Source organism: Chionomys nivalis, chromosome 18, assembly GCF_950005125.1.
Source record: "Chionomys nivalis chromosome 18, mChiNiv1.1, whole genome shotgun sequence".
Taxonomy (NCBI): domain Eukaryota; kingdom Metazoa; phylum Chordata; class Mammalia; order Rodentia; family Cricetidae; genus Chionomys; species Chionomys nivalis.
This window is the reverse complement of record NC_080103.1, coordinates 9,301,513-9,326,008: the sequence shown is the minus strand read 5'-3', so window position 1 is coordinate 9,326,008 and position 24,496 is coordinate 9,301,513. Positions and strand designations below refer to the sequence as shown.

Sequence of the window (24,496 nt, the reverse complement as noted above, 5' to 3'; positions counted from 1 at the left end):
GAGCCTGTCCTGGAACTAGCTCTTGTAGACCAGGCTAGCCTCGAACTCATAGAGATCTGCCTGTCTCTGCCTCCTGAGTGCAGGGATCAAAGGTATTCGCCACCACTGCCCGGCGAGCTCAGTCTCTAGCCATGAGTTTAAAGTCAGCCTGAGCTACATACAACAAAACAAAAATCAAATGATGGACTCTGATTTATGGCTCCTCTGGCAGCATATTTAATAAACTCTTTCACTTTAAAAATTCAATAACAAGCCAGACAGAGGTGGCACATGCTTTTAATCCCAGCACTTGGGAGGCAGAGGCAGGCGGATCTCTGTGAGTTCGAGGTCAGCCTGGTCTACAGAGTAAATTCAAGGACAGCCAGTGCTACACAGTGAAACCCTGTCTTGAAAAACCAATAAATAAATAAAATATAAAACCCAAATGATATCATTTAACTTTGTTTTCTTTTTGAGATAGGATCTCACTATGCAGCCTCACTGGGTCTTGAACTCTCCAAGTAGACTAGGCTGGCCTTAAACTCACGGAAATCGACCTGCCTCTGTCTCTGAAGGACTAGGATTAAAAGTATGTGCCCCCACACCAGGCTATCATTTAATCTTCTAAAACGTCTTTGTATGCATGTATGTGTGTGAATTTAGTTTTGGAGAAGGTTTCACTTCACAGCCCAGGTTGGTCGGCTCAGCAAGTTTCCTGCCCCAGTCTCCTGAGGGCTGGCCGTACAAGCACGAGCCACTGGGAATATCCGGATCAAGAGGGCTCACAGACATAAATCGGACCACGTGCTTAGACTTTTGTTCTTGCTCTTTGAAGCAGGGGGTCATGTAGTCCAGGCTCCCTGAAACACACTGTGGAGCCAAGACAGCTCATCTTCCTTTCTCTACTGCCACAGCACTGGCGGTAGGGACCTGTGTCACCACACCTGTAGCCTAAAACTCCCAGGAACACAGTAAGGACCTCAAAGCCAGTTCTGTAATCAATACCGTCTGCTCCTCTTCTACACGGCCAAAATGCTAGTTTTCTTCTTGTCTTTCTCAAGATGCTTTCTCTGTGGTCCTGGAACGCACACTAGAGAGGAGGCTGCCCTTGAACTCAGAGATCTGCCTGCCTCCCATGTGCGTGCCAGGATCACCACCACCCCATGTTAGTTTCCAGTGGTTTATATTTTGATTTTCCTAGTCTTTTCATGCTAACTCCCATTTTTATTAGTTTTTTCTTTTTAAAATTATTTCCTCTTATTTATTGGTCTATGAATTTGGGTGTTTTGTCTGCATGCATGTCTGTGTACCACAGAATTCCTGGTGCCCTCAGAGGCCAGAAGAGGGTGTGGTCGGCTTTCCTGGGACTGGAGTTACACAGGATTGTGGGCTACAGTGCTGGGAACCGAACCCTGTGGAGAACAGTCAGGATGCCTAACAGCTGACCTGTGTCTCCGGCCTGTTCCCTGTTTCTAAAAGCTCCTTGTTACTTTCTAAGTTTATTGCTAATTGTGTGCTGGGTTCAGCTCCTACTGGAACTGCTTATGCAGTAAAGAGGAGCTCAAGATACAGCTCAGCGGCAGGACATTTGCCTGGCACACACAGGCCCCGGGCAAATTTCCCGGCAAGGTGAAAATAAAAGGGCAGGGGGGTGTGGGGCAGAGGGGCTGTACACACCAAACTCAGGGCGGAGTGGCTGTACACACCAAAGCTCAGCACTTGGTCAGGGGCAGGGGGTGTGGGGCAGAGTGGCTGTACACACCAAAGCTCAGGGCGGAGGGGCTGTACACACCAAAGCTCAGCACTCTGTCAGGGGCAGGGGGTGTGGGGCGGAGTGGCTGTACACACCAAAGCTCAGCACTCTGTCAGGGGCAGGGGGTATGGGGCGGAGGGGCTATACACACCAAAGCTCAGGGCGGAGGGGCTGTACACACCAAAGCTCAGCACTCTGTCAGGGGCAGGGGATGTGGGGCGGAGTGGCTATACACACCAAAGCTCAGCACTCTGTCAGGGGCAGGGGGTGTGGGGCGGAGGAGGGTGTACACACCAAAGCTCAACACTTGTCAGGGGCAGGGGGTGTGGGGCGGAGGGGCTATACACACCAAAGCTCAGGGCGGAGGGGCTGTACACACCAAAGCTCAGCACTCTGTCAGGGGCAGGGGGTGTGGGGCGGAGGGGCTATACACACCAAAGCTCAGGGCGGAGGGGCTGTACACACCAAAGCTCAGCACTCTGTCAGGGACAGAAAGCTCTGTGAGTGCAGGGTCAGCCTGTCTACAAAGAAACCATGCGTGACAGCGTACGCCTTTAACCCCAGCATTCAGGAGTCAGAGGCAAGCGGATCTCTGTGGGTTTGAGGCCAGACTGGACTACAGAGTGAGTTCCTGGACAGCCAGTGCTGTTACACAGAGAAAGCCTGTCTCAAAAAGCAAAAGCAAAAATAAAACAATAAAAGTGAAACCTTCCCATAAGAACAATATCATGTAACTGGCATCTGCTACCATTTCTTCCTTACCATCGTCTTTGTGTGTGTGTTCACCCCTGTGCGTGTGCATGTGTGTATATGTAGAGGTCAGAGGTCAGTCTGGGGTGTCTTCTCTCAAGTGTCAGCACACCCTACCCCACTTTTTTTTGATTTAGGGTCCTACTATGTAGTTCTGGTTGAACTTGAGACAGACAAGACTGGCCTTAAACTCAGAGGTCCACCTGCCTCTGCTGCCTAGTCCTGGGATCAAGGGTGTGTGCTACCACACCGAGATCACCCTTATTTTGTAAGACAGGGTCTCTCATTGTCCGGCAGCTAGCCAAGTGAGCCAAGCTGTCTGTTCTGGCCAGTGAGCCACAGTGATCTCCTGTCTCTGCCATCCCAGTGCCGCAAGATTAAAGTGTACACCATCTGACCTTTTTCTTTTTTTTCTTTTTTTAATTTGGGTTACGGGGATTGAACTCAGCTTACCTGGCCAGCAGCTTCCTAAGCAAGTTTCCTGACAGCCCCTTATCTCCTGACCCAGGAGGTGTCTATGAGCAGGGTAAGGCACAGATGCCCTCATGTGTTCATGGTCTGGTAGTTAACAAAGTCACACATGACAGTAGGGAGATGTGGGGCACAGGAGGTGGCTCGGTGGGTAGAGTGCTTGCGTATAGACATGGAGACCTGAATTTGAATTTGGATCCCTTGAACCCACCAAAAGCCATATGTCACGGTGGTATGAGTGCTGGGGGAAGGAGGCTCAGGAGAATCCCAGGGGCTCAAAGGTGAACCCCAGCTTCCGTAGAAGACGCCCATTGTCAGTCAGCCTCTGGCATCACACTGACACACATGCTCCCATGGGGCAGTCTGTGCTGCTGGAGGACTACAGAACACAGGCTAAGCAGTCTGGAGAACGAGGACAGCTTGTGTGATACACACCTGTAACCCCAGAATTCACTCAGAAGGCAGAGGCATGAGGGCTGACATCCGGAGGATGAGTGGGAGGGTATGGGGGGCACCAGCTGGGAGTTGGGGAGAGTTCTCAGCAGAGGGCTCAGAAGTGTGAAGGCTAACACAGAGGAAGAGGCGGCCGCAGACCCCGCAGGGTACACTGGAGCAGGAAAGCACCAACACGGCTACAGCAGTGCAAGAAAGGATAAACTGGGGGCTGAGAGCTGGCTCAGAGGTTAGGAGCACGACCTGCCCTTCCAGAGGTCCTGAGTTCAATTCCTAGCAACCTCATGGTGGCTCACAACCATCTGAAATGAGATCTGGTGCCCTCCTCTGCTGTCCACACAGACAGAACACTATATATGTAATAAGTATATCTTAAAAACAAAATAAAATAAGTTTTAAAAAGACATAACACAGCTGGGCAGTGGTGGCGCACACCTTTAATCCCAGCACTCAGAAGGCAGAGGCAGGTGGATCTCTGTGAGTTCGAGGCCAGCCTGGTCTACAAGAGCTAGTTCCAGGACAGGCACCAAAAACTTCAGAGAAACCCTGTCTCGAAAAACCAAAAAAAAAAAAAAAAAAAAAAAAAAAAAAAAAAAAGACATAACACTATATACATAATAAATAAATCTTTCAAAAAACACAAAAATAAATAAATTTTTAAAAGACATAAAATATTAGTGTCTGTGTGTGTCCAAATACATGTCTAGGACCATGCCTATGCAGGACATTCTGTCAGAAGAGAGCACTGGGCCCCTGGAGCTGGAGGTATGGGTTGATTTCACTTTGTAGCCCTGGAGTTCACTCTATAGACCAGGCTGGCCTCGAGCTCGGCGATCCCCCTGCCTCTGCCTCCTGAGTGTTGGGATTAAAGGTCTGGTCCACCACTGCCCGGCCCACTGCTAGACTCTTAATGGCAAATACTTTTGCCTCACTGGCGCCCTCGTTTCTTAAGCCCTCTAAGGGCTGCAAGGCTCTCTACTTGATCCACTAGTGTTTCAGTTCGATACTGACACCTGCTGGTCACATATGGCTCAGCAGCCTTAACCCTGGCACCTGCTTCCTGCCCCTACTGGAGGCCAGGACAGGCTGTGCCAATCTTACCTGCCTGAGCCTGAAGATACTTGTGATAACGCTGTTCTTCCGCACCACTCGACCTTCAGCGCTTCCCTCACCGACCCCCCACATTAAAAATCTTAAAAATTCGGACTCTGCATCGTCCTCAGTACCACAAGAATATTAGGCAGCAAGAAAGAAGCAGCTGAGGTGGAGGGTGTGCAATCGGCCCCTCCCACCTCAGAGTCCGTGCTTCCCACAGAATTCCATTCCTTCTGACCTTTGTCTTATTTCTAGGTTGCTCTCGGGACACGGGCCTTCTTGGTGACAGTGATGATAAACCGGAGGTTGAGAGTAGGTGGGCGGGGCTTGGGGTGGGGCTAGACCAAAGGGCCTCTTAGGAGCTTCTCCATTCTGTTAGCTCTCAGGAACAACCGAGGCGAGACTGGCACCCAGCACCCAGCAGGTGAGAGGGTGGCTGTGAGAGAAGGGCAGGTTTTGGGGTGACAGTGCGGGATACTCCTACCCATTTACCCTGACCTTCCTTTCTGTATTTGGGAATCCTTGAGTCCCCACGAGAACCACTGTAGCGGATGGGGCAAGGCATATCTGGAAGAGAGAACTGGCCTGGGATGAGGGCTGAGTGCAGGCTGAGGGAATGGAGGTGCACAGTGGGGCATGGCGGAAGTTTAGAGACGTAAAGTCTCTTTGGGCATGGAAGGACAGTGGCACAGAGGGAAGGCTTAGCTAGGCTCAAGGGTCACGGGGATGACGACGTAGAGGCTAGAAAGAGAAGGCCAGAGACAGAGACCTTGAGAGGATGGGGACCTAACTGGAGATGGCAGTTGGGGCAATGGGGGGCCAGGAAGGCAGGAAGGCTCATATGGAGCAGTCACCCCTACTGTGGAGGGCAGTACTACCGAGCCCAGGGCAAGTCAGGAACAAATCAAGGCTACAGCTTCGCGGTGGAGTGGTTCAGCTGGAGGAGAAAGCCCTCTGGCTAGTCTCCCTCTGCCTCTTCAGACTCCCATTTTCATTTGGGGGAGAGGGTGAGGTTGCTCCTCACTGCGGTCACAGCCACATCCTGCAGAGCAGGGGAGGGGGAAGTAAGAAGCAAAACAAGCAGAAGCACAGTGGAGGACCACAGCCTCGCCTTAGGCGCCAGCTCCACCACCGGGAGGGCCTCAGCTCCAACCCCACCGCTGCCGCCCAGCCTTCCTCAGTGGGCTGACACCTCATTGGTACCACTCCTTGACAGAAAGGGCTTTGGGGGATTATTTAACTTGTAGCCTAATTTTTTTACAATTGTTTTGATGTATGTAAGTGTGGCTGGGGAGGCCGGAGGTGTTGATTCCCCGAGGCTGGAGTTATGGGCAATGGTGAGTCGCCTATGAGTGTGTGGGTCAAGTCACCTCTCCGGCTCCTCCAAGCCGGTGTCTCGTTTACTAGGACAAGTAGCTTAAGTTCTCTTAGCCTTGCCGGGCGGTGGTGGCACACGCCTTTAATCCCAGCACTTGGGAGACAGAGGCAGGCCTGCTCTATAGAGCGAGTTCCAGGACAGGCTGGACTGACTATACAGAGAAACCCTGTCTCAAACAAACAAACAAACAAGAAGTTCTCTTAGCCTGGAGACTGGAAAACCGAGATGGTTCATATTAAGCACTTGCACACAGTATGCCCACTTGCACACAGTAGGCCTCTGAAAATGCCAAGTGCTCCACCACCCCAGACAGGATTTCTGTGTAACAGCTCTGGCTGTCCCAGAACTCACTCTGTAGACCAGCCTGGGCTTGAGCTCACAGGGATCTGCCCGCCTCTGCCTCCCAGGTGCTAGGACTAAAAGTGTGCGCCACCACCGCCTGGCACCAAGAGTTCTTATTAGGATTCTAGAGACCCGTATAATCCCACTTCTTTTAAGGTTCTATGGTACCCTACCGACATGGACTTTTTTTGATCTGAAGCCTGGAGACACGAGGGTAGTGCCTATGTTTCTTGATGCAGGACACACAGTTAGCATCCATAACTGGTATCTGTTCAAATTCCCTGCCAAATGGGCACTAGGCTCTCCATCGTGGCAGTAGTTTCCCGCTCTAAGAACCCAATTATCGGGCTGGAGAGATGGCTCAGAGGTTAAGAGCACTGACTGCTCTTCCAGGGGTCCTGAGTTCAATTCCCAGCAACCACATGGTGGCTCAGGGCCATCTATAATGAGATCTGGTGCCCTCTTCTGGGGTGTAGGTACGCAGGCAGAACACTGTACATAATACATAAATAAATCTTAAAAAAAAAAAAAAAAAGAACCCAATTATGCCCACGTTCCTCCAGCTAAGGCTCTCCCTGCTCCTCTGTGCTGTTTTGGAGAGGCACAAGTCTGAATTTACAGAAATAAAGGGAAAAGCAGAAGCAAGGCTTACAGGATGGAGGGGCCCCATGGGGAGAGGGAAGACAAAGCAGCCAAAACAAAGAAAATGGGGAAAAGCCATTTCTCTTTCTCTAAGGACGCCTGTGGCCTCTTCTAGGGACTGACCACATACCCACCCCGGTGCCATGGAGTCCTTCAGCTCGAAGAGTCTGGCACTACAAGCAGAGAAGAAGCTACTGAGTAAAATGGCTGGTCGGTCCGTAGCTCACCTCTTTATCGACGAGACCAGCAGCGAGGTGTTAGATGAGCTTTACCGCGTGTCCAAAGAGTACACGCACAGCCGGCCCAAGGCACAGCGGGTGCTCAAAGACCTCATCAAGGTGGCTGTCAAGGTGGCTGTGCTGCACCGCAGTGGCTGCTTTGGCCCTGGGGAGCTGGCTCTGGCTACACGCTTTCGCCAGAAGCTGCGGCAGGGCGCGATGACCGCGCTCAGCTTTGGTGAGGTGGACTTCACCTTCGAGGCTGCTGTGCTAGCGGGCCTGCTCAGAGAGTGCCGGGACATTCTGTTGGAGCTGGTGGAGCACCACCTCACCCCCAAGTCACATGACCGCATCAGGCACGTGTTTGATCACTACTCTGACCCTGACCTTCTGGCAGCCCTCTATGGGCCCGACTTCACTCAGCACCTGGGCAAGATCTGTGACGGGCTCCGGAAGCTGCTGGATGAGGGGAAGCTCTGACTGGACTCTGGCAAAACGACTGACCTGGCTTTCTAACCCTGCTCAAGCGCTTTTCAATCCCTGGCTTCATTCTCCCCCAAGGCTGTTGACGCCCAGGCTGCTCCCACCCCCAACTGCTGGCAGAGGACAGCAATGGGCCGACTGGGGTGGCTCTCCCATCCCGTGCCAGCAAAGGAAACAGCTGACCGAGGAAGATGAAGTGAAACTCGGGTCTGCTTCTCCCAGGAGAACTGCCCGAAACGGGATCCTCCTCTTCCACGAACCCAAGGAAGGGGGCACGGAAGGCCAGAAGCAGGAAGGTGGCGGTCAGAGGCCTCTAGATCTCCTAGAGCTGGAGGGAGCCCTTGGACACATACCAGAGGCTGGGTTCCAAAGTCTCTAGAAGGAGCTGGGGGAGGGGAAGCACAGGGGAAATAAAACCACTAAAACACGCACAGGGGTCACTGTTTAATCTCTCCAGCTCCACACTCAGGCTGGACATAGAGGCGAAGACCAGAAACACCACTCATCTCGCCGGTTCCCACTTGCGAACAGAATTCTTCAGCTTCAGGAACAAAGACACACTGTACTGCAGATCGGGGCTACCGATTACAAAGAGATACGAAGTGAGGAACATAGGTAGGCTGGGGTGTGCTCTGTAACTGCCTCCTGCACCCCAAGGCATCCTCTTCCACACCTTAGCCCAGCAGGAGAGGGAAGAAGGTCAAAGGGTGGACTGGGAGGCTGTCAGTACCCCGCCCCACTGCTTCCTCTCAGAGCCAAGAACTGTCAAGAGTTAGAGGAACTGCTCACTTAGGACCCTACCTTGAGCGCAGGGAAAGACTCAGCCCGTCCAGTCCACCAGTCTCTGTGGTGAGTGTGGCTACTGGCCTCAGTAGCATGCTCGCTAGGGAGGCAGGAGGCGGGAAGGGTAAGCAGCCCGCTCCCAGCTCTGGCTTTCCCTCTCTTCAATGATACAGAAATCACATTATTTCAGTTAAGAGGAGGAAGGAGTTAGATATAGCAAATAAATATTACTTCAATATAGCACCAAATAAATTAGGTAACGTCATTAAACATGGGGGTGGGGGTCCTCTGCTCCCCTGCTCTAACCCAGGGAATGGTGGAAGAGACAGTAAGGCTGTAAAGGAGCCTTTGAATCTAAAGCACAACGCTAGATTCAGCCCAAGAACTGGGAAGAGTTCTGTTCCCATTCCCAACTCTTGGCAAAAAGTGTCCCCAGCTGAGGAAATCTTGACAGAGCTGGGCAAGACGGCCGGAGAGGAATGAGGCAGGCTGGGAAGCTCTGCTTTTGAGCCTCACCTTAGACTCCTCCCCGCTCAACTGTTCATTCCCAACCTGCTTCTTGCATCAGTCCGGGGACATCAGAGTTTGAAGATCTCATCCTCCTGATCCCGCAGTGTTTGGGTTCGGGAGGTCTGGGTCAGTGGTACCGTCAGAGTTTGAAAATCTCATCCTCCTGATCCCGCAGTGTTTGGGTCCGGGAGGTCTGGGTCAGTGGTACCGTCAGAGTTTGAAGATCTCATCCTCCTGATCCCGCAGTGTTTGGGTCCGGGAGGTCCGGGTCAGTGGTACCGGACCGAGCACTGCTCGCTGCTGCGTCCTAGGGGAGCTGAGGTGGAGCCCTGTGCCCTCCTCAGGGACCCTGCAGGTGGGGAAAGAGCAAGAGTGAGGGAGAACCTGAGAATGGACCCAGCGCAAGGTGTGGGGGCTGCCTTCCTCTGCTTCATGAGGTGGACAGAGTCTCAATGTCACCGGGAAAACCGCTTGTCCTCACACTGTGCACAGTTCTTACCTCAGGGAGAACTGTGAGAACACAGAGGCCACAGAACCTACTTTCCCACTGCCTCACCCCCTTCCAGTTGCCACTGGCTCTGCTCACGGCCTCGGAACCATATGGGGAAAAGGATATCCTCCGTTTCCAGGCCATTCTGTTATTAGTTTGTGGTTCGCTAAAAGAGTGGGGTTTGTGCAGGGCCTTCGAGGGGCCAGCTGGAGACTCACCCACTTTCCCCTTTCCTCAGCTTCTGGGCAGCAGCCTTCTTTGATAGGCTGATCTGTGAATCGAGCTTCTTAAGGAAATCAGAGGCAGAAAGGTCATGGATGGGTGTGGAGGTTTCCTGGCGTGGTAGGAGGGCTTCGCCATTGGCCCGGCCTGAACCTGACTCTTGATTCTTCCTCCTCCCTGAAAGTGAACCAGCGCCATCTTTCCTGGGTCGTACCTCCTCCTCTCCATCATTTTCCTCCTCAGAATCCAAACCATTAAACAGGTCTCTGGGCTCTGTCAGGATGGGGATGTAGAGGGTTTTCTTCAGGAAGATGGAGTCGTTAGTATAAAGGCGGTTTGTACGCTTAATCTGTTCCATCTTAAAAAACAAAACAAAACAACACCCAAAATGAATGACCGACAATAAAATCCACCCATCTTTTTTTTTTTTTTTTTGAGACAGGGTTTCTCTGTAGCTTTTGGAACCTGTCCTGAAACTAGCTCTTGTAGACCAGACTGACCTCAAACTCACAGTGATCCACCTGCCTCTGCCTCCCGAGTGCTCTGGGATTAAAGGCGTGCACCACTACCGCCCGGCTAGATCCACCAATCTTGTATAGCATCTCAAACTTTTTGTCTTCTTTTTTACTATGTAGGCCAAGCTAATGTCAAACCAAGCCTGGCTCAGGATCTAGGACTCTTGCCGTTGGTATGTCATGGGGATATGTGCACTTCAGCAGAGCCCAAAGGCTGTTGCACGGTTTCATGCCTGCACCCACTGGGCCATCTTTCCAAGCCACCAACGCAAACGTCTTAAGTCGTTGTACAAGTCCTTGCTCCAGGACACACCAGCTCAAGCATGAAGGCTGATGTTAATCGTCTTTTACCGTTTTCCTATTTTCTAATCTTAGGACACCTTCACATTTTTAAAAATTATTGCAGCAGAAAACAGAAAGAAAAACAACCTACAACCCTTTCATTTACTTAAGGCCACTAAACAGGAGTGGTGGCAAAAGCCTCCTACCCCAGCTCCCTAGGGGCAGCCAAGAAGAGTCTGAAGCTAGCTTGAGTTCCCAGGGACGTTGTCTCAAACGAAACAGAATAAGCTAGTAGTATTTAAAGCTAACAATTAAATAATTAATAACAATAAATTAATTATTAATAATTAAAGCTGAGGGGCTGGAGAGATGGTTTTAATAGTTAAAAGCACTGGCTGCTCTTGCAGAGGGGGACCAATTCCCAGCACCCACACAGTGGTTCACAACCATCCGTTAAACTCTAGTTCTCTAGTTCTTGGTGATCCAAAACCCTTTTCTGACTTCTGGGGGCACCAGGTACCCCCATAGCACACAGATATACATGCAAGAAAACACTAAAAATAAACTTAAAATAAAATAATAAAGCTGAGCCAGATATGGTAGTGTATCTTTCTTTTTCCTGTTTTTTTTTTTTTTTTTTTTTTTTTTTGAGACAGGGTTTCTCTGTGTAGCCCTGGCTGTTCTAGAACTTGCTGTATAGACCAGGCTGGCCTCAAACTCAGAGATCCCCCTGCCTCTGCCTTCTGAATGCTGGGTTCAAAGGTGTGTGCCACCACCGCCTGGTGACAGTACACATCTTTAATCTCAGCACTTGGAAAGCAGAGGCAGGGGGATTTCTGAGTGTGAAGCCAATCAAGTTATAATGAGGCCTGGTTAACAATAAAATAAATAAACCTGGGCCGGGCAATGGTGGCGCACGCCTTTAATCCCAGCACTCGGGAGGTAGAGGCAGGTGGATCTCTGTGAGTTCGAGACCAGCCTGGTCTACAGAGCTAGTTCCAGGACAGGCTCCAAAGCCACAGAGAAACCCTGTCTCGAAAAACCAAAAATAGGGCTGGAGAGATGGCTCAGAGGTTAAGAGCATTGCCTGCTCTTCCAAAGGTCCTGAGTTCAATTCCTGACAACCACATGGTGGCTCACAACCATCTGTAATGAGGTCTGGTGCCCTCTTCTGGCCTGCGGACATACACACAGACAGAATATCGTATACGTAATAAATAAATAAATATTAAAAAAAAAGAAAAACCATAAATAAATAAATAAATAAATAAATAAATAAATAAACAAACCTGGATGGGGCTGTATTTGTGGCTCTGCGGTGCAGTGTTTGCCTGGCGTGTGCAGAGCCCTAGGCTGGACCCCTAGCAGACCTCCAACAATTATAAAATTATAAATAAACAAAACTCTCGCACACGTTCTCACAGTCCTGCCCACCAACACCATACCACTCTCTTTCATCCGGGTTAACTGTTCGTTTAATTGCTCTTCCTCTTTCCTGTCCACATATCTTCCCCTTGCCATCTAGAAAAGTGAATCTGATTAACCCTCTAGCTGGCTCAGCAGCTTCTGTGGCTCCTCTTGGGCTAAACAACAAAATCCAAGTGGGGACTCAAGGCCTTTCTCTAGCTAGCCCCCACAGGACGGGTCTAGCCTTGTCTCTCGTCTGCATTCTTCCACTGAGCTACACCTTCAAATCACCAGTTCCCTTGGTCTTGCTATGTGTGTCCCTGGCCTGGAACTCTGAGCCAGCTGTCAGGCTGTGTCACCAAGCCTGGCTTTCAGGCAGCTTTTCTTCTTCCTTCCGGACAGGGTTTCTCAGTGTAGCTTGGCTGTCCCAAAACTCACTCTATAGACCAGGCTGGCCTCGAACCCACAGAGATCCGCCTGCCTCTGCCTCCCAAGTGCTGGGATTAAAGGCGTGCGCCACCATGCCAGGCAACTTCTAGACAGCTGTTAAACTTCCATGTAATTGAGACTAGGCCAGAATTTAGAGACGGAAGGTGGAAAGGAAACTATTTCTGCTCTTAAAGAGCTTGTGCACTGCTGGAAGTCAAAGACATAAATACCTGGGTCAGACAGACCTGTAGAAGGGGACACGGAGGGCAAGGTTTCTAAGTCTTCAAGGCCCATAGTGAGGAAAACCTACGCCACAGCGTCCATCGCTCACACCCATCTCAGCCCTCACGACACAGGAACACTGAGAGTTCCAGGCCAGCTTAGGCTACACAGTGACATACCGACTAGAAAATCCACCCTCCCCGCCAAACAAAATTCCACATCAACTGATATCCACTCCCAGTTCCAAACAAAAATGAATAGTTCCTGGTTTCCCACTCCTCGTGACTATTCCTTACATAACCATTGCTTCTTCTCCGTCTCTCACAGAATTTAAACATGAACACATCAGTACACATTTATGTTTTATCTCCAGGAAGGGTTACTATAATGCTTTAAGTACAGCAGGCATGGGAATTTGTCTAAATTCAACATTTGTTTGTATGTTACCAGTAAAACAGGATACAGAGGGGACGGCTACAACTTTAACTTTTATGCCCATCAAACTCCTCCTAGGTGTGACCAGAAATACTCGATGTATGTAGAGGGTACTTGTTTTGTGCCTCATTGGAAAGAAAGCACAGGCCTGGAGGGAAGAACTAGAACAGGCACTTCGGGAATTCTACTAACTCTTCACGACTTGCTGTAAAGGTTTAGCCACTCCCAGTGTTTCTGCGTGACTAATGGTAGTGACTTAAGTCAGACACTGAAACCTTCCTCTGACACTCAAGTTATCTGACCTTCATCAAACTGGTTACCAGGGCTGCAGAGATGGCTCAGCGGTTGAGAGCACTGCTGCTCTTCCAAGGACCCGGCTTCAATTCCCAGAACCCACATGGCAGCTCACAGCTGTCTAACTCCGGTTCCAGGGGACCTGAAACCCTCCTACAACAGACATATCTGCAGGCTAACTGGTTATCAGTCTTAAGTCTCAAGTTGATAGGTCCACCCCCAACCCCACCACCCCCTAGGCCAACCTAATCCACAGGAGCTGCTCCTCCCACTGGGAGAGTGGGGCAGATGTGTCCCAACTAGATAGTCCTGCACTGAGATGTGAAAACAAGAAGGGCAAAGCAGACACAATATAATTAATATAACGTCAGGGAAGCCTGCTTAGCGGGCCACAACTCTCTCCTAAATGGTCATCACAGCCCCAATCCTTGGAAGACTCACCGTCACCCCATATTTGAGAGCTAGTCCAGCCAAGGTGTCTCCAGGCTCCAGGTGATGCTCCAGGCGTCTTTCCCTCACTGGGGAGCAGGACGATTGTACCAGGCTTCCATAAGAACGAGTACGGCTCCCTTGCAGCAGCCCTGACCCCCCGAGTGGGGGCTGTCTAGAGGGAGAAGCCATCTCCTCAGGATGCCAAGACCTACGGTCACAACTGAGGAAAGCCTGGCTCAGTGGCCAACAATGAGAGCCGAACCCAAGGAATAGATATTCAGGGAATTCCTTTTCCGTTCTCTCGTCTCTCTTCAGTCTCCTCGCTCTCGAGAGACTACATCGGTCCTCCTCCTCTTTCTGCTGCTTACCGAGCGAGCTTGGGGTCACAGCCCGTACTCGAAGAAGGCTGCCAGACTGGTTACATCTCTCCTTCCTCAAGCCCCTTACTCATAAACATCTTGCCTGAGTTGTCAGCCGCTGCCCCCCTCGACTTTCGATGCCCCCTCCAACTCCTCGCAAGCCTGATCTCTGACCTCTGAACCCTAGACTCTCTCACCAACAAGCTTCCCTCAGTGTGCCCCCACCTTTCGCAGCCAGGCCGCCAGGAGCGCCCCCATCCTCTCGGCTCCAAATCAGTCCCACCCCAGGTGGGTTGTGGCTGCGGGCGCTGAGCCTGAGGACTGCGAGAGTTCGCGGTACACAGTCCACTGAGACTCCCGAAGCCTCACTCCACATCGGGGTGTCCCACCCCGAAACGCCGGCTCCGCATTCAGGCTCCTGATCTCCAAACACCTAGATCCTTCGAGATGCGCGGGCCTGTATTCAGGTGAACGGTAAGCTCTTCGAAAAATAGGAAAAAATAATAACTAAAAGACTTCATTTCCCAAGGGGCAAAGCGTCCTCAGGGCGTCAGAGGAAATGCAGGCCCCCTCAGGGCGCTGGAGGCGGGTCTTCCGGCTCGCGCGGTGCATGCATGGAAATGCATCCTCGGCAGTACAGGCTCAACCTGAAAAAGACAGGAAGCAGAGAAAGCGATAACCTACTCTTCCTACGGTGGCCTGAAGGAGAAGCGAAGTCGGCATAGGAGAATTTATTATTTCTGGGACTCACAGTTGCGATGTCTTTCAAGAGGGAAGGGGACGACTGGAGTCAGCTCAATGTGCTAAAAGTAAGAAGCCCTAGTGTGAATCAGACCACGGTCAATGGTGGCGCACGCCTTTAATCCCAGCACTTGGGAGACAAAAGCAGAGTTTGAGGTTCGAGGCCAGCCTGGTCTACACAACTAGTTCTACGACAGCCAAGAAGGCTACACAGAGAAACCCTGTCGCGAAAAACCAAAGGGGGGGGGGAGAGGAAGAGAGGGAGAGAGACTGAGAGACTGCTCAGCTTCAGCTGCACTGTTAGGGGACCAGAACTGAGTGATGCCTCCTTCTTACCCTATGATCTGCATGGCCCCGTTCCATTTGACTCTTTATCTCTTTCATCCGTCCCACTTCCTCATTTCTCCTGTCCTTCTCTCTGCAGAAAAGACGGGTTGGAGACTTGCTGGCCAGTTACATCCCAGAGGATGAGGCGCTGATGCTGCGGGATGGACGGTGAGCGTGAAGGGTAGATCGAGCCTGGGGATTTGCGATCAGAGGCTCAATAGACTTTTGTTACTGAGTAGTTAAGGAGTATGGTAGGATTCTTTGGTGGGAAGTGGCGATTGGAAGAGGCGGAGAGCGGGAGACCTGGGCGTTGGTGGAGTGCTTTGACAGGCGGAGCCCCTGCTCCAGCAGGAATAGCCCCACCGCCTGCTCTGGAACTCACACGGGTTTATCATTCACTTCACTTCTCCTTTCCGTAGCTTTGCGTGTGCCATTTGCCCCCATCGCCCAGTACTGGACACCCTGGCTATGCTGACTGCCCACCGTGCAGGCAAGAAACATCTGTCCAGTAAGTATAGGGGAAGGAGGGGAGGGAAGAATGATGGAGAATAAACTCAGGACGTTTAGTTTAGCAAACCCCCTGCTGTTGTGCTTTGCATCCCCTTTGCTTTTCAGGCCTGAAGCTCTTCTATGGCAAAAAGCAGGCAGGCAAGGAAACAGAGCAAAATCCAAGGCAGCAGAAAGACCTGAAGACAGAAACCAAAGCTGAGGTGCGAGAGCGGGTCAGGTGTCCGGCTGCACTGCGTGCTCCAGGCCTGAAGGAACCTTTGCTCTCTCAGCTCTGATCTGTCTCTTTCCTCCATAAATAGGCGCCTTTGCTAACCCAGACCCGGTTGATCACTCAGAGTGCTCTGCACAGAGCTCCCCACTATAACAGCTGCTGCCGGAGGAAACACAGGTCTGTGGACTTGGAAACCCGAGTGGGAAAGGGTAGAAGGAAGTAGATGACTCTAAAGTTATTGCTCTCCAAAGTGTATTCTGAGCAATACTAATATTTATTGTATTGTGGAGATGTTTAAAGAAAAATGAGGGGGCTGGAGAGATGGCTCAGTGGTTAAGAGCATTGCCTGCTCTTCCAAAGGTCCTGAGTTCAATTCCCAGCAACCACATGGTGGCTCACAACCATCTGTAATGGGGTCTGCTGCCCTCTTCTGGCCTGCAAGCATACACACAGACAAAATATTGTATACATAATAAATAAATATTTTAAAAAAAAGAAAGAAAAATGATAGTTTATGACTTTTAAGATAAATTTTAGAAAGTGGAGACTAGTAACATTGAACTGGGCAGTGGTGGCGCACGCCTTTAATCCCAGCACTCCAGAGGCGGAGGCAGGCAGATCTCTGTGAGTTCAAGGCCAGTCTGGTCTACAGAGTGAGTTCCATGTCAGCCCTGGGTGCATAGTAAGGCCCTGTCCCCCCCCGCCCGTCTCAGTTCAGGAGCTCAGCTCAGGAAGCACTGCTTTGAGGGCTTGGGAGGCACAGCAACTGCTGCTTTCCTTCAATGCATTGCAAGACTTGGGTTCTTCTCTACACAGACCGGAAGCCTCTGCTCCCTCTGTCTCCAGTTCTCCTTTGCCAGCCCCAGAGGTTGGACTCCAGAGTGCAAAGATCAGTAAGGAACCCGAGCCTAAGGCAGGATCGCATGCCAAAGAGTCATCTGCTCCCATGAGCCCCACAAAACGACGAATCCTGAACCATTACCTTACCCTCCGAAGGTTAGTCTGCCAATCACATTCTTTGGGTTTCCTTCATTTTTCCCTGACCCACCCTTTTCAAACCAATCCAGCTGCTTTTTTTTAATCACCAGTAACTTTTTATTTAAATGACATTTATTTATTTATTTATGTTGGGGTACACTGTGTAAGTATAGGGCGACTTATGGGAGTTGGTCCTTTCTTTCTACCCTGTGGGTCCCGAGGTTGGGACTCAGCACCATGAACCTTATTCATAAAATTCTTCTCTGCTGGGCGGTAGTGACACACACCTTTAATCCCAGCACTTAGGCAGAGAATGATGTAGGATTCTCCTCTGTATGCTGTGAATATGTTTTATTACCTAATTGGTTAATGAATAAAGCTGTTTCCATCAATGGCTTAGCAGAGCAAAGCCAGGCCGGAAATTCAAACAGGGGGGGGGGGGCAGAGTCAGGGAGACACCGTGTAACTGCTGAAGGAGAAAGATGCCTACTGCCTACCAGTAGGCCACAGCCTTGTGATACATAGCTTGATAGAAATGGGTTAATTTAAGATGTAAGAGCTAGCTAGAGATACACCTGAGCCATTGGCCAAACAGTGCTGTAATTAATAGAGTTTCTGTGTGATTATTCGGGTCTGGGTGGCCAAGAAACGAATGAGCAGTCTCCGCCTACAGAGGCAGGCGAATCTCTGAGTTCGAGGCCAGCCTGGTCTACAGAAGCGAGTGAGTGCCAGGACAGACTCCAGAGCTACACTGAGAAACCCTGTCTCGATAAACAAACAAACCAAGAGACCTCTCTCCTGACCCATTGTCTTTTCTCTGATTTTCCAGCTCGGGATGGGTCCCAGATGGACAAGGCCGATGGATAAAAGATGAGAATGTCGAATTTGACTCGGATGAGGAAGAGCCCCCTGATCTCCCCGTGGACTAACAGCCCCTCCCCCATTTCTTCCACAGATAAACTGTAGTTGTTCTGGGAGCCTAATGGTCCTTGTTCGACCTTAGGATTTCAAATCTGTTCATTCTTAGCCTGGCCACTCTTTCCTGCAGTGTCCATGGCTCGCCATACTCTGACCCCTCCCCCCTCTCTACCAAAGCCATGCCAAGCGTCAGCTGCATTCAGCCTGGTGCCCTATTAATAAGTCTGTCAGGAGGAGATCCCTGCCCTTTGTGTAGTCTGACCCCTCCCCACCTTCACCCTCAGTCCCTTTCCTTCAGCTCACATGTGGATGGCCAGTGGGCACAGGGGCTCTGGCCACCTCTGTCTGCAGAGAGCACTGTGGCCAAGTGCCCTGTGAAGAGACTGAAGCCTTTGGCAGATTTATGGGGAACACAAGGGACAGAGCTCCCCCTCCTCCTAGTAACCTGAACCTCCCTGCCTGCTGATCCCCAGAGTATAAATAATCCCTTGATGAACTGGCAGTAACCCTTGAGGGTTAGCGCCAAGATTCCCACCCCAACCCAAGGAAGGAGACAGGCGGTGTGAACAAAAGGGATTTTATTTACAGGAAAGGGAAGAGAGATGAGGACTTATGTGTCCAGGGCTCTCATCTCTTGTTAGCAAAAGGAAGGGTGACGCTATCTCTTCTTTTGCTGGCGACCTATAAGGGGAGAATGGTGAACACAGCTTCATCTCTTGTTTTGGCAAGGGTGTGTTTCTCTTTCCCTTTCCATAGACTATAAACTGCTGCCCCATGCCACCTGAGGGGCCTGTCCCATGTTAACAACAAATCAAGAACACACACTGGAAAATAAGAGGACGTGTTTCTGGGTGGTACTGTCATGTCGAGCTCCCACCCACTTCTCTACAGATGTATGCTGGGGAAGACAGACTTTGTATCTGTTTCCCGCTCATTCCTCTCCGCGTGTGTGCCAGCTACCCAAGCCTCCGTCACTAAGTCTCTTTTCAGGACTGTCTAACCATCTCGGCACTTGCCCTCGTCTCTACATGGGCTCCACAGCTACTTACGTAGCTCGTTGTTCCGGGTCATGGCCTGGGCCGCCCGAGCTCGTGGTCCCTGTTGTGTGAAGTGGTACCCGAAGCGCACAATAGAGGGACACTGCTCTAACACAGTGGCCATTTCCATCTCCACTGCATCACCAGGCCATTGGCGCTGAGGAGAGAGAGGCAGAAGCTATCAGAAACCTATGGTTGTTGAGCCCAGCCCACGGGCCTCCGGAAAGTTAAGAGGCTTGTTTCTCTAGAGTCGGTGAAGGGAGTGCTGGTCCCCTTGCTGCCTAGGGAGGAACTCAGTGGGTGTTAGCTGGATGAGTGACCCTGGGAAGGAATGCTGACCTGGTTGTCTACACGGAGCTCGGTAAGAGTGGCGTTCTCCCGAACTGCCTTCAGCACAGCCATGAGCCCTGTGCTGCTGATGAAGTTGGATTCAATGTTCAGGCTCTGGAGACTACGGTTCTCACGCAGCATGTCAGCTACCGCCTGGTGGTAGGGACTTGTGTCAGGGTTGGGGACAGGTTCCTAGGTGACTGAGGAGAGGCAGAAGGGGAGCAGGAGGGACACAGCCCTTTGCAGTTCCCTAAGGAGCCAGGGTTGGGGAGTTGGTGGAAGCGTGAAGGTTAAGATCACTGGCGGGATCGAGGCTACTAGAGAAGGTTGTTTTTTGGGGGAAAATGCCTTGGAACTTCAGAGTTGTGAGCCAGAGAGGGACCTCTGAGGGCTGCCATATAACTCATGATGGGAACAGCACCCCCTATTGTGGCCAGAAAGACAGCCCTTGCCAGGAGTACAGGGTAGGGGAAGAGGACTGGGGACAGCAGCCAGCCTTACATTGGCGATGGGGTCACCACTCTTTGTGGCCACCAGACTGAAGCTCCGGACATAGGTGTTAGTCTTCATTGCTTCACATAACTCACTGAGCACGGGTATCGGGATGTCCTAAGGGACACAGGATGGGGAATAAAGATCCTCATGCCTCCACAGCTATTCCTGCTACAATTTGGGGATGGGAGTCAAATACCTGTATGTTATTGAGGTTCACTTCCTCCAGCTCTTTGTCATTACTCCGAACTCTCTTTAGCATTTCCTCAATGTTTGTGGGATTTGGGGGTTCATCTGGTACTGGCTTATACTTGTCAGGCTGTACCACACCTGGTGGGGATAAGAGCCGAGAGGGAACCCCGACATATCCCTTACTCCATCTCTCCACTGGCCCTCTAAACCTTTGTGCAGCATGTCTCACACTGGAGCCTCCTCAGCCCCCGGAGCTCAAGGGTCGGGGTGGCATGCTCCCCCAGCACACTCACTGCTAATGCCTTCGGTGTTACAGATCTCCCCACTGCAGATGGCATCGTAGTATTGCTTGTTGCTCATCAGTGTGTACATGCCCAGGATGGCTGGTGAGGGTAAGCAGAGGGACATGGCAGTTAAGGTACCTGCCACAGGCCTGCCTCCTGCCTCTCTCCTGAAGCAATTCTACAGCCTGACCGTCCACTCTTGTGGAATTTCTCACCCTCCCTCAGCTCCAGGAGTCTCTTCCATGCACCTACATTGGGCTGATTTCTAGAACCTGAGAGGGCTCAGGGAGCCCCTTGAGGAGCCGCTAGAGGGTGAGCCCCGTCTGCAGACAAGATCCTCTGCTGCTTTCAGCCAGAGTTCCACCCTTATCTGCCTTCACAATCCCTGGAAAGATGCTCTTGGGATGTTAACTTATTAAATTAAAAAAAGAAAAAAAAAAGAATGAACCAGTATACAAGCAAACAAATAAAAGTTAAAAAACACTGCCTTAGGCTTTCTCTGATGTCCATGTTCTGGCTTGGGCCTTTCCCTCTAGTTCTATATCAAGGTAAAGATGGCACAAGCCCCATCCTCCCACCTTCCTCAACTTCCCGGCTGCCCACCTGCAATGTCACACATTTCAGCATCTGTAGCATGGGACAGTGCCTCCTCCAGCTCGGGCTCCAGCGTAATCTGCTCCTCTGCTGGGATTTCTCTCTTGGGCTGAATATAAGGTTTCCCTGATAGAGGGATGAAGGACAGTTCAGGAAGAGGTAATTTCTTCCAAGATGGCAGCATCCACCTTCCTTTCTTTCTCCATGTGGGGTCAAACTGAAGCCTGAATTCTCCACAAGCACAGGACCCTTGAGTCCTGTCCTCTCCACTCTTGGAAAAACTGAAGAGTACACACATGCTGGTGAGGCAGTGTGTGTCTGCAATCCCAGCATTTGGTAAGCTGAGCTAGCAGACTGCTAGCTCAGGGCCAACCTGGGCTACACAGTGACATCCTACCTCAAAAAAATATTGAAAACAACAACAACAAAAATCGAAGAGAACAAACTAGCATGCAGGTGTCTAGCACTGGAGTTCCTGATAGATGGTTGCTGGAAAGGGGAGGGGAGCTACCGGAAAGGTGCCAGGGACAGCCATTTGCTTCCTGTAGGGCATAGATGTTAGGGTGCCCATACCTTTCTTCTCGCCAGTGAAGGGCACCAAGTCATCACGCTCCTTGACTTCTAGTGCCTGTTGCTCCAGGTACTGCAATAGGGCATCTCGGTCTAGTGGCCCTGTTGGACTCTTCTTTGTCTGGTCACGTTGTCTCAGTCCAGCTGGCAGGAGCATGTTCTTAGGGATGAGTTTTGGGGAACAAATCAGACACTCTCCAGACATCTTTTCCCTGGCTCTTTTAGGATTCCAGGTCCTATTGGTAGCCCTGGTCTCAGACACCCAGCATCCATTATCCTTCCCGCATGTGCGGGATGCTCTGACCCCTGTGCTGGTTCCCTAGCTCAGGCCCTGGTCTCAGCCACCCAGCATCCACTCCTTCCCGCATGTGTAGGGATGCTCCAGTCCCTGTGCTGGTGCCCCTACCTCAGGGTCCATTTCTTGTAGCTCACAGTCCAGCTGTTCCAGCTCCTCGGGGCTCAAGGTCCTTAGGATCTCATCTTCATCTATGTCTCTGTATTTCTCCAGTTCCTTCTGATATGATGACATGGTGGCCCCTCCCCCTCCCCACCGTATGACACTCACAGCCTGGAGGGATATGGGAAAAGGTGTTGAACATGGACACTGAGGACACAGAAGTCCAGCCATGGTTAGAGCACTGAGCTAGACACCTTGGAGACCAGGGTCTACGGGGGACGGAAAGATTAGACCGTTCTTTGTTACAATTTCCTTCCTGGTTCCTGCACTTTGCAGCCATTCTGGCTGGGGAGTCTAAGCTCCAGGCTGGGTCTGTGCACCCACTGTGATGGAGAAAAACTGGCAGGGCCCTCCCCTACTTTACCCGACAGTGTCTCTTGCCCTGACACAGCTGCTGGAGGCCCTGCCAGCACAGCTGGCTGCATGCCCAGTTCCTACTGAAAGGTGGGAGGGGGTGACAGAGAGCTCCAGGGAAATTCCTCCTCTCTTCCCCAACACCCAGGCCTTTTCCAAAACTGGTAAGTGAGGAAGAATGGCTGGGTTGGATTGGCGGCCTCTTATGCCATCCTCATTTCCTCCTTTATTGTAAAGGACCAAGATCTTACTTTTTGTATTTGCTAAAATTCTAAATTGTGAGGGGAAAGTAAGGCTTAGAAGCTGGGGCACTTCCAGATTGGGAGAAGGGCAATATGGCCTCAGAAGGCATTCAGTTCCCATAATCTGTCACCAGAAAGGTGACACCAGAGCTCTGGACAAAAAAAAAACAAAAACAAAAACAAACAAAAAAAAAAGCCTCTTCTAAATGGGGTAGCGGGACGAGTAAGCTTGCAGTCTTTTACTGTGTGAAAAATGCTCCCGAACTCTACATACATATCATGCTTAACATGGAAGATGATCCTGAAAGGGAGACATTAGCAACATAAGCCGGACAGAGTCAGGACAGGGAAGTCGCAGAAACATACAGAGTGACAGAGGCAAGGACACACCAGCTCACTTCCCCTGGGGCCGCTCTTCCTTCCTATCACCCCCCAGGCCCTCACCCAGAAGACCCCTCTTTTCCCACCCACCAGTCCTAGTTGCCACCTCTCACCTCCCCTTGTCAGTTGGTCCGTCTGTTCTACTAGGGCACCGTCCGGTCAGCAGGAGGAGTCTGGTGCCGGGGGAGAGAGTGGGGGAACAGTGAGCTCAGCATTTTATTATTTTAGCTCTGGCCAGGTGGGGAGTGGTGGGAGATCACATATACACAGACCCCATACCTTGCCCAGCCCTGAGAGCCTCTAGTGGCCAGTACCTGCCATGACACCTTCTCTTTCCCCATGAGCAGAGTCCTCCAGGGGAGAATCAGATGACCCCCACTGCGCGATGCCTGTTCCTGCTCCGTTCAAAGCACCGAACATGGGGTGGTATGTCAGTGCAACCAGACAGTACCTCACACCCGTATTCCCGCCACAGGGGAGGCCGAGCTGCTACAACATGGAGAACAGCATGAACTATAGCAAAACGTTTGTTTTTTATTTTTTGAGACAGGGTTTCTCTGTGTCGCCCTGGCTGTCCTGGAACTCGTTCTGTAGACCAGGCTAGCCTCGAACTCACAGAGAGCCACTTGCCACTGCCTTCCAATTGCTGGAATTAAAGGCATTCACTACTACTGCCTGACTACAAAACATCTTTTTAAAGGGGTGTGGGAGCTAGAGATGGCTCAAGTGGTTCTTCACTGTGCAATTGTGAGGACTGGAGTTGACATCCCTCCACCCACGTGACAAACTGGTCATTTCACACATGCTGTACCCCAGCTTCTGTGGGTGGCAGAGACAGAGGATCACTGGAGGCTGCTGGCTTCTGATAGCCTAGAAAGCATGGCCCCAGGCTCAGGAGTAGAAAGAATTACAGAAGACACTGGTGGCCTCTGCATGTGCAAGCCACCCACAAACACACACTCTCTCAACGTAAGGATTTTGATTTGGTATCTAACTTTAGTAGAAAGAACAAATACTTTTAGAATTAAATATGGACAACCCATGTAATGATATGCAGTGCGAGATGGGACCGTGGATCACATGGCAGGGGACAAACATGCCATCAAACAGAGCTTAAACGGGAAGGAAGTTTACTGGGAAAAGGGAGAGAGAGAGGAAGAGGCACAGCAGAGAGCGGGAGTGGGCAGAGCCTGTCTCTCTCTCTCTTTTTTTTTTTTTTTTTTTTTTTTTTGGTTTTTCGAGACAGGGTTTCTCTGTGGTTTTGGAGCTTGTCCTGGAACTAGCTCTTGTAGACCAGGCTGGTCTCGAACTCACAGAGATCCGCCTGCCTCTGCCTCCCAAGTGCTGGGATTAAAGGCATGCGCCACCACCGCCCGGCCAGAGCCTGTCTCTTAAAGGAACCTCTTCACCTAAGCAGAGTCAGTACTGTGCCTCTGTCAGGTCCCCAAGGGACAGGATCGAGTTTACATTTGCCTGGATAACAACCCGGGGAAGTATAATAAAAATACGTGACAGGATCGAACAAAACCATCTTTATGAAGCCAATTACTTTATATAATAAATATGTACTAATAAAAGACAGAGCAGGGACCGCGATTTCGCCTCTAGGCCTAGCACTTGGAAGGCTGAGGCTGAAGGACTGCCTGAGCCCAGGAGTCTGAAACTAGCCAGGACAATTTAGTAAGAGCTTCTGTTTTAAAAATAAAGAAACAAGCCAGGCGGTGGTGGCGCACACCTTTAATCCCAGCACTCGGGAGGCAGAGGCAGGCGGATCTCTGTGAGTTCGAGGCCAGCCTGGTCTAGAAGAGCTAGTTCCAGGACAGGAACCAAAAAGCTACGGAGAAACCCTGTCTCGAAAAATCCAAAAAAAAGAAACAAGGCCGGGCGGTGGTGGCATAGGCCTTTAATCCCAACACTCAGGAGGCAGAGGCAGG

The 24,496-nt window shown here is 51.0% G+C and overlaps 4 protein-coding genes across 6 annotated transcripts; 2 read left to right on the top strand and 2 right to left on the bottom strand.

Annotated features, from left to right (window-relative positions):
* Positions 1-4,848: 4,848 nt before the first annotated feature.
* On the top strand, positions 4,849-7,978 carry Tnfaip8l2 (TNF alpha induced protein 8 like 2). The gene is made up of 2 exons (XM_057793224.1): positions 4,849-4,925; positions 6,979-7,978. The coding sequence occupies exon 2, from the start codon at positions 7,007-7,009 to the stop codon at positions 7,559-7,561; it is 555 nt and encodes a 184-aa protein (XP_057649207.1). The 5' UTR covers positions 4,849-4,925; positions 6,979-7,006; the 3' UTR covers positions 7,562-7,978.
* A 22-nt stretch (positions 7,979-8,000) lies between these two features.
* On the bottom strand, positions 8,001-14,504 carry Lysmd1 (LysM domain containing 1). Of its 3 annotated transcripts, none has more exons than XR_009058561.1 (4): positions 13,595-14,504; positions 9,566-9,927; positions 8,366-9,206; positions 8,002-8,142 (listed from the first exon to the last, which is right to left on the bottom strand). XR_009058561.1 is itself a non-coding variant. In XM_057793221.1 (4 exons), exons 2-4 carry the CDS (start codon positions 13,772-13,774, stop codon positions 9,068-9,070), a joined length of 681 nt encoding a protein of 226 aa, XP_057649204.1. In that variant the 5' UTR covers positions 13,775-13,805; positions 14,170-14,504; the 3' UTR covers positions 8,002-9,067. The 3 variants fall into 3 exon arrangements, 2 of the variants coding, with proteins under 2 accessions (XP_057649203.1, XP_057649204.1); XM_057793221.1 differs by having other exon boundaries at positions 8,002-9,206; positions 13,595-13,805; positions 14,170-14,504; XM_057793220.1 differs by having other exon boundaries at positions 8,001-9,206.
* A 58-nt stretch (positions 14,505-14,562) lies between these two features.
* Scnm1 (sodium channel modifier 1) lies at positions 14,563-20,417 on the top strand. Its single transcript, XM_057793223.1, has 7 exons — positions 14,563-14,753; positions 15,110-15,180; positions 15,432-15,520; positions 15,628-15,722; positions 15,822-15,910; positions 16,550-16,729; positions 17,541-20,417. Exons 1-7 carry the CDS (start codon positions 14,703-14,705, stop codon positions 17,638-17,640), a joined length of 675 nt encoding a protein of 224 aa, XP_057649206.1. The 5' UTR covers positions 14,563-14,702; the 3' UTR covers positions 17,641-20,417.
* On the bottom strand, positions 18,195-22,758 carry Tmod4 (tropomodulin 4). Its single transcript, XM_057793219.1, has 10 exons — positions 22,676-22,758; positions 21,535-21,696; positions 21,132-21,288; positions 20,568-20,684; positions 19,974-20,063; positions 19,688-19,818; positions 19,498-19,605; positions 19,006-19,149; positions 18,679-18,823; positions 18,195-18,310 (listed from the first exon to the last, which is right to left on the bottom strand). Exons 2-10 carry the CDS (start codon positions 21,655-21,657, stop codon positions 18,288-18,290), a joined length of 1,038 nt encoding a protein of 345 aa, XP_057649202.1. The 5' UTR covers positions 21,658-21,696; positions 22,676-22,758; the 3' UTR covers positions 18,195-18,287.
* Between the last annotated feature and the right edge of the window lie 1,738 nt (positions 22,759-24,496).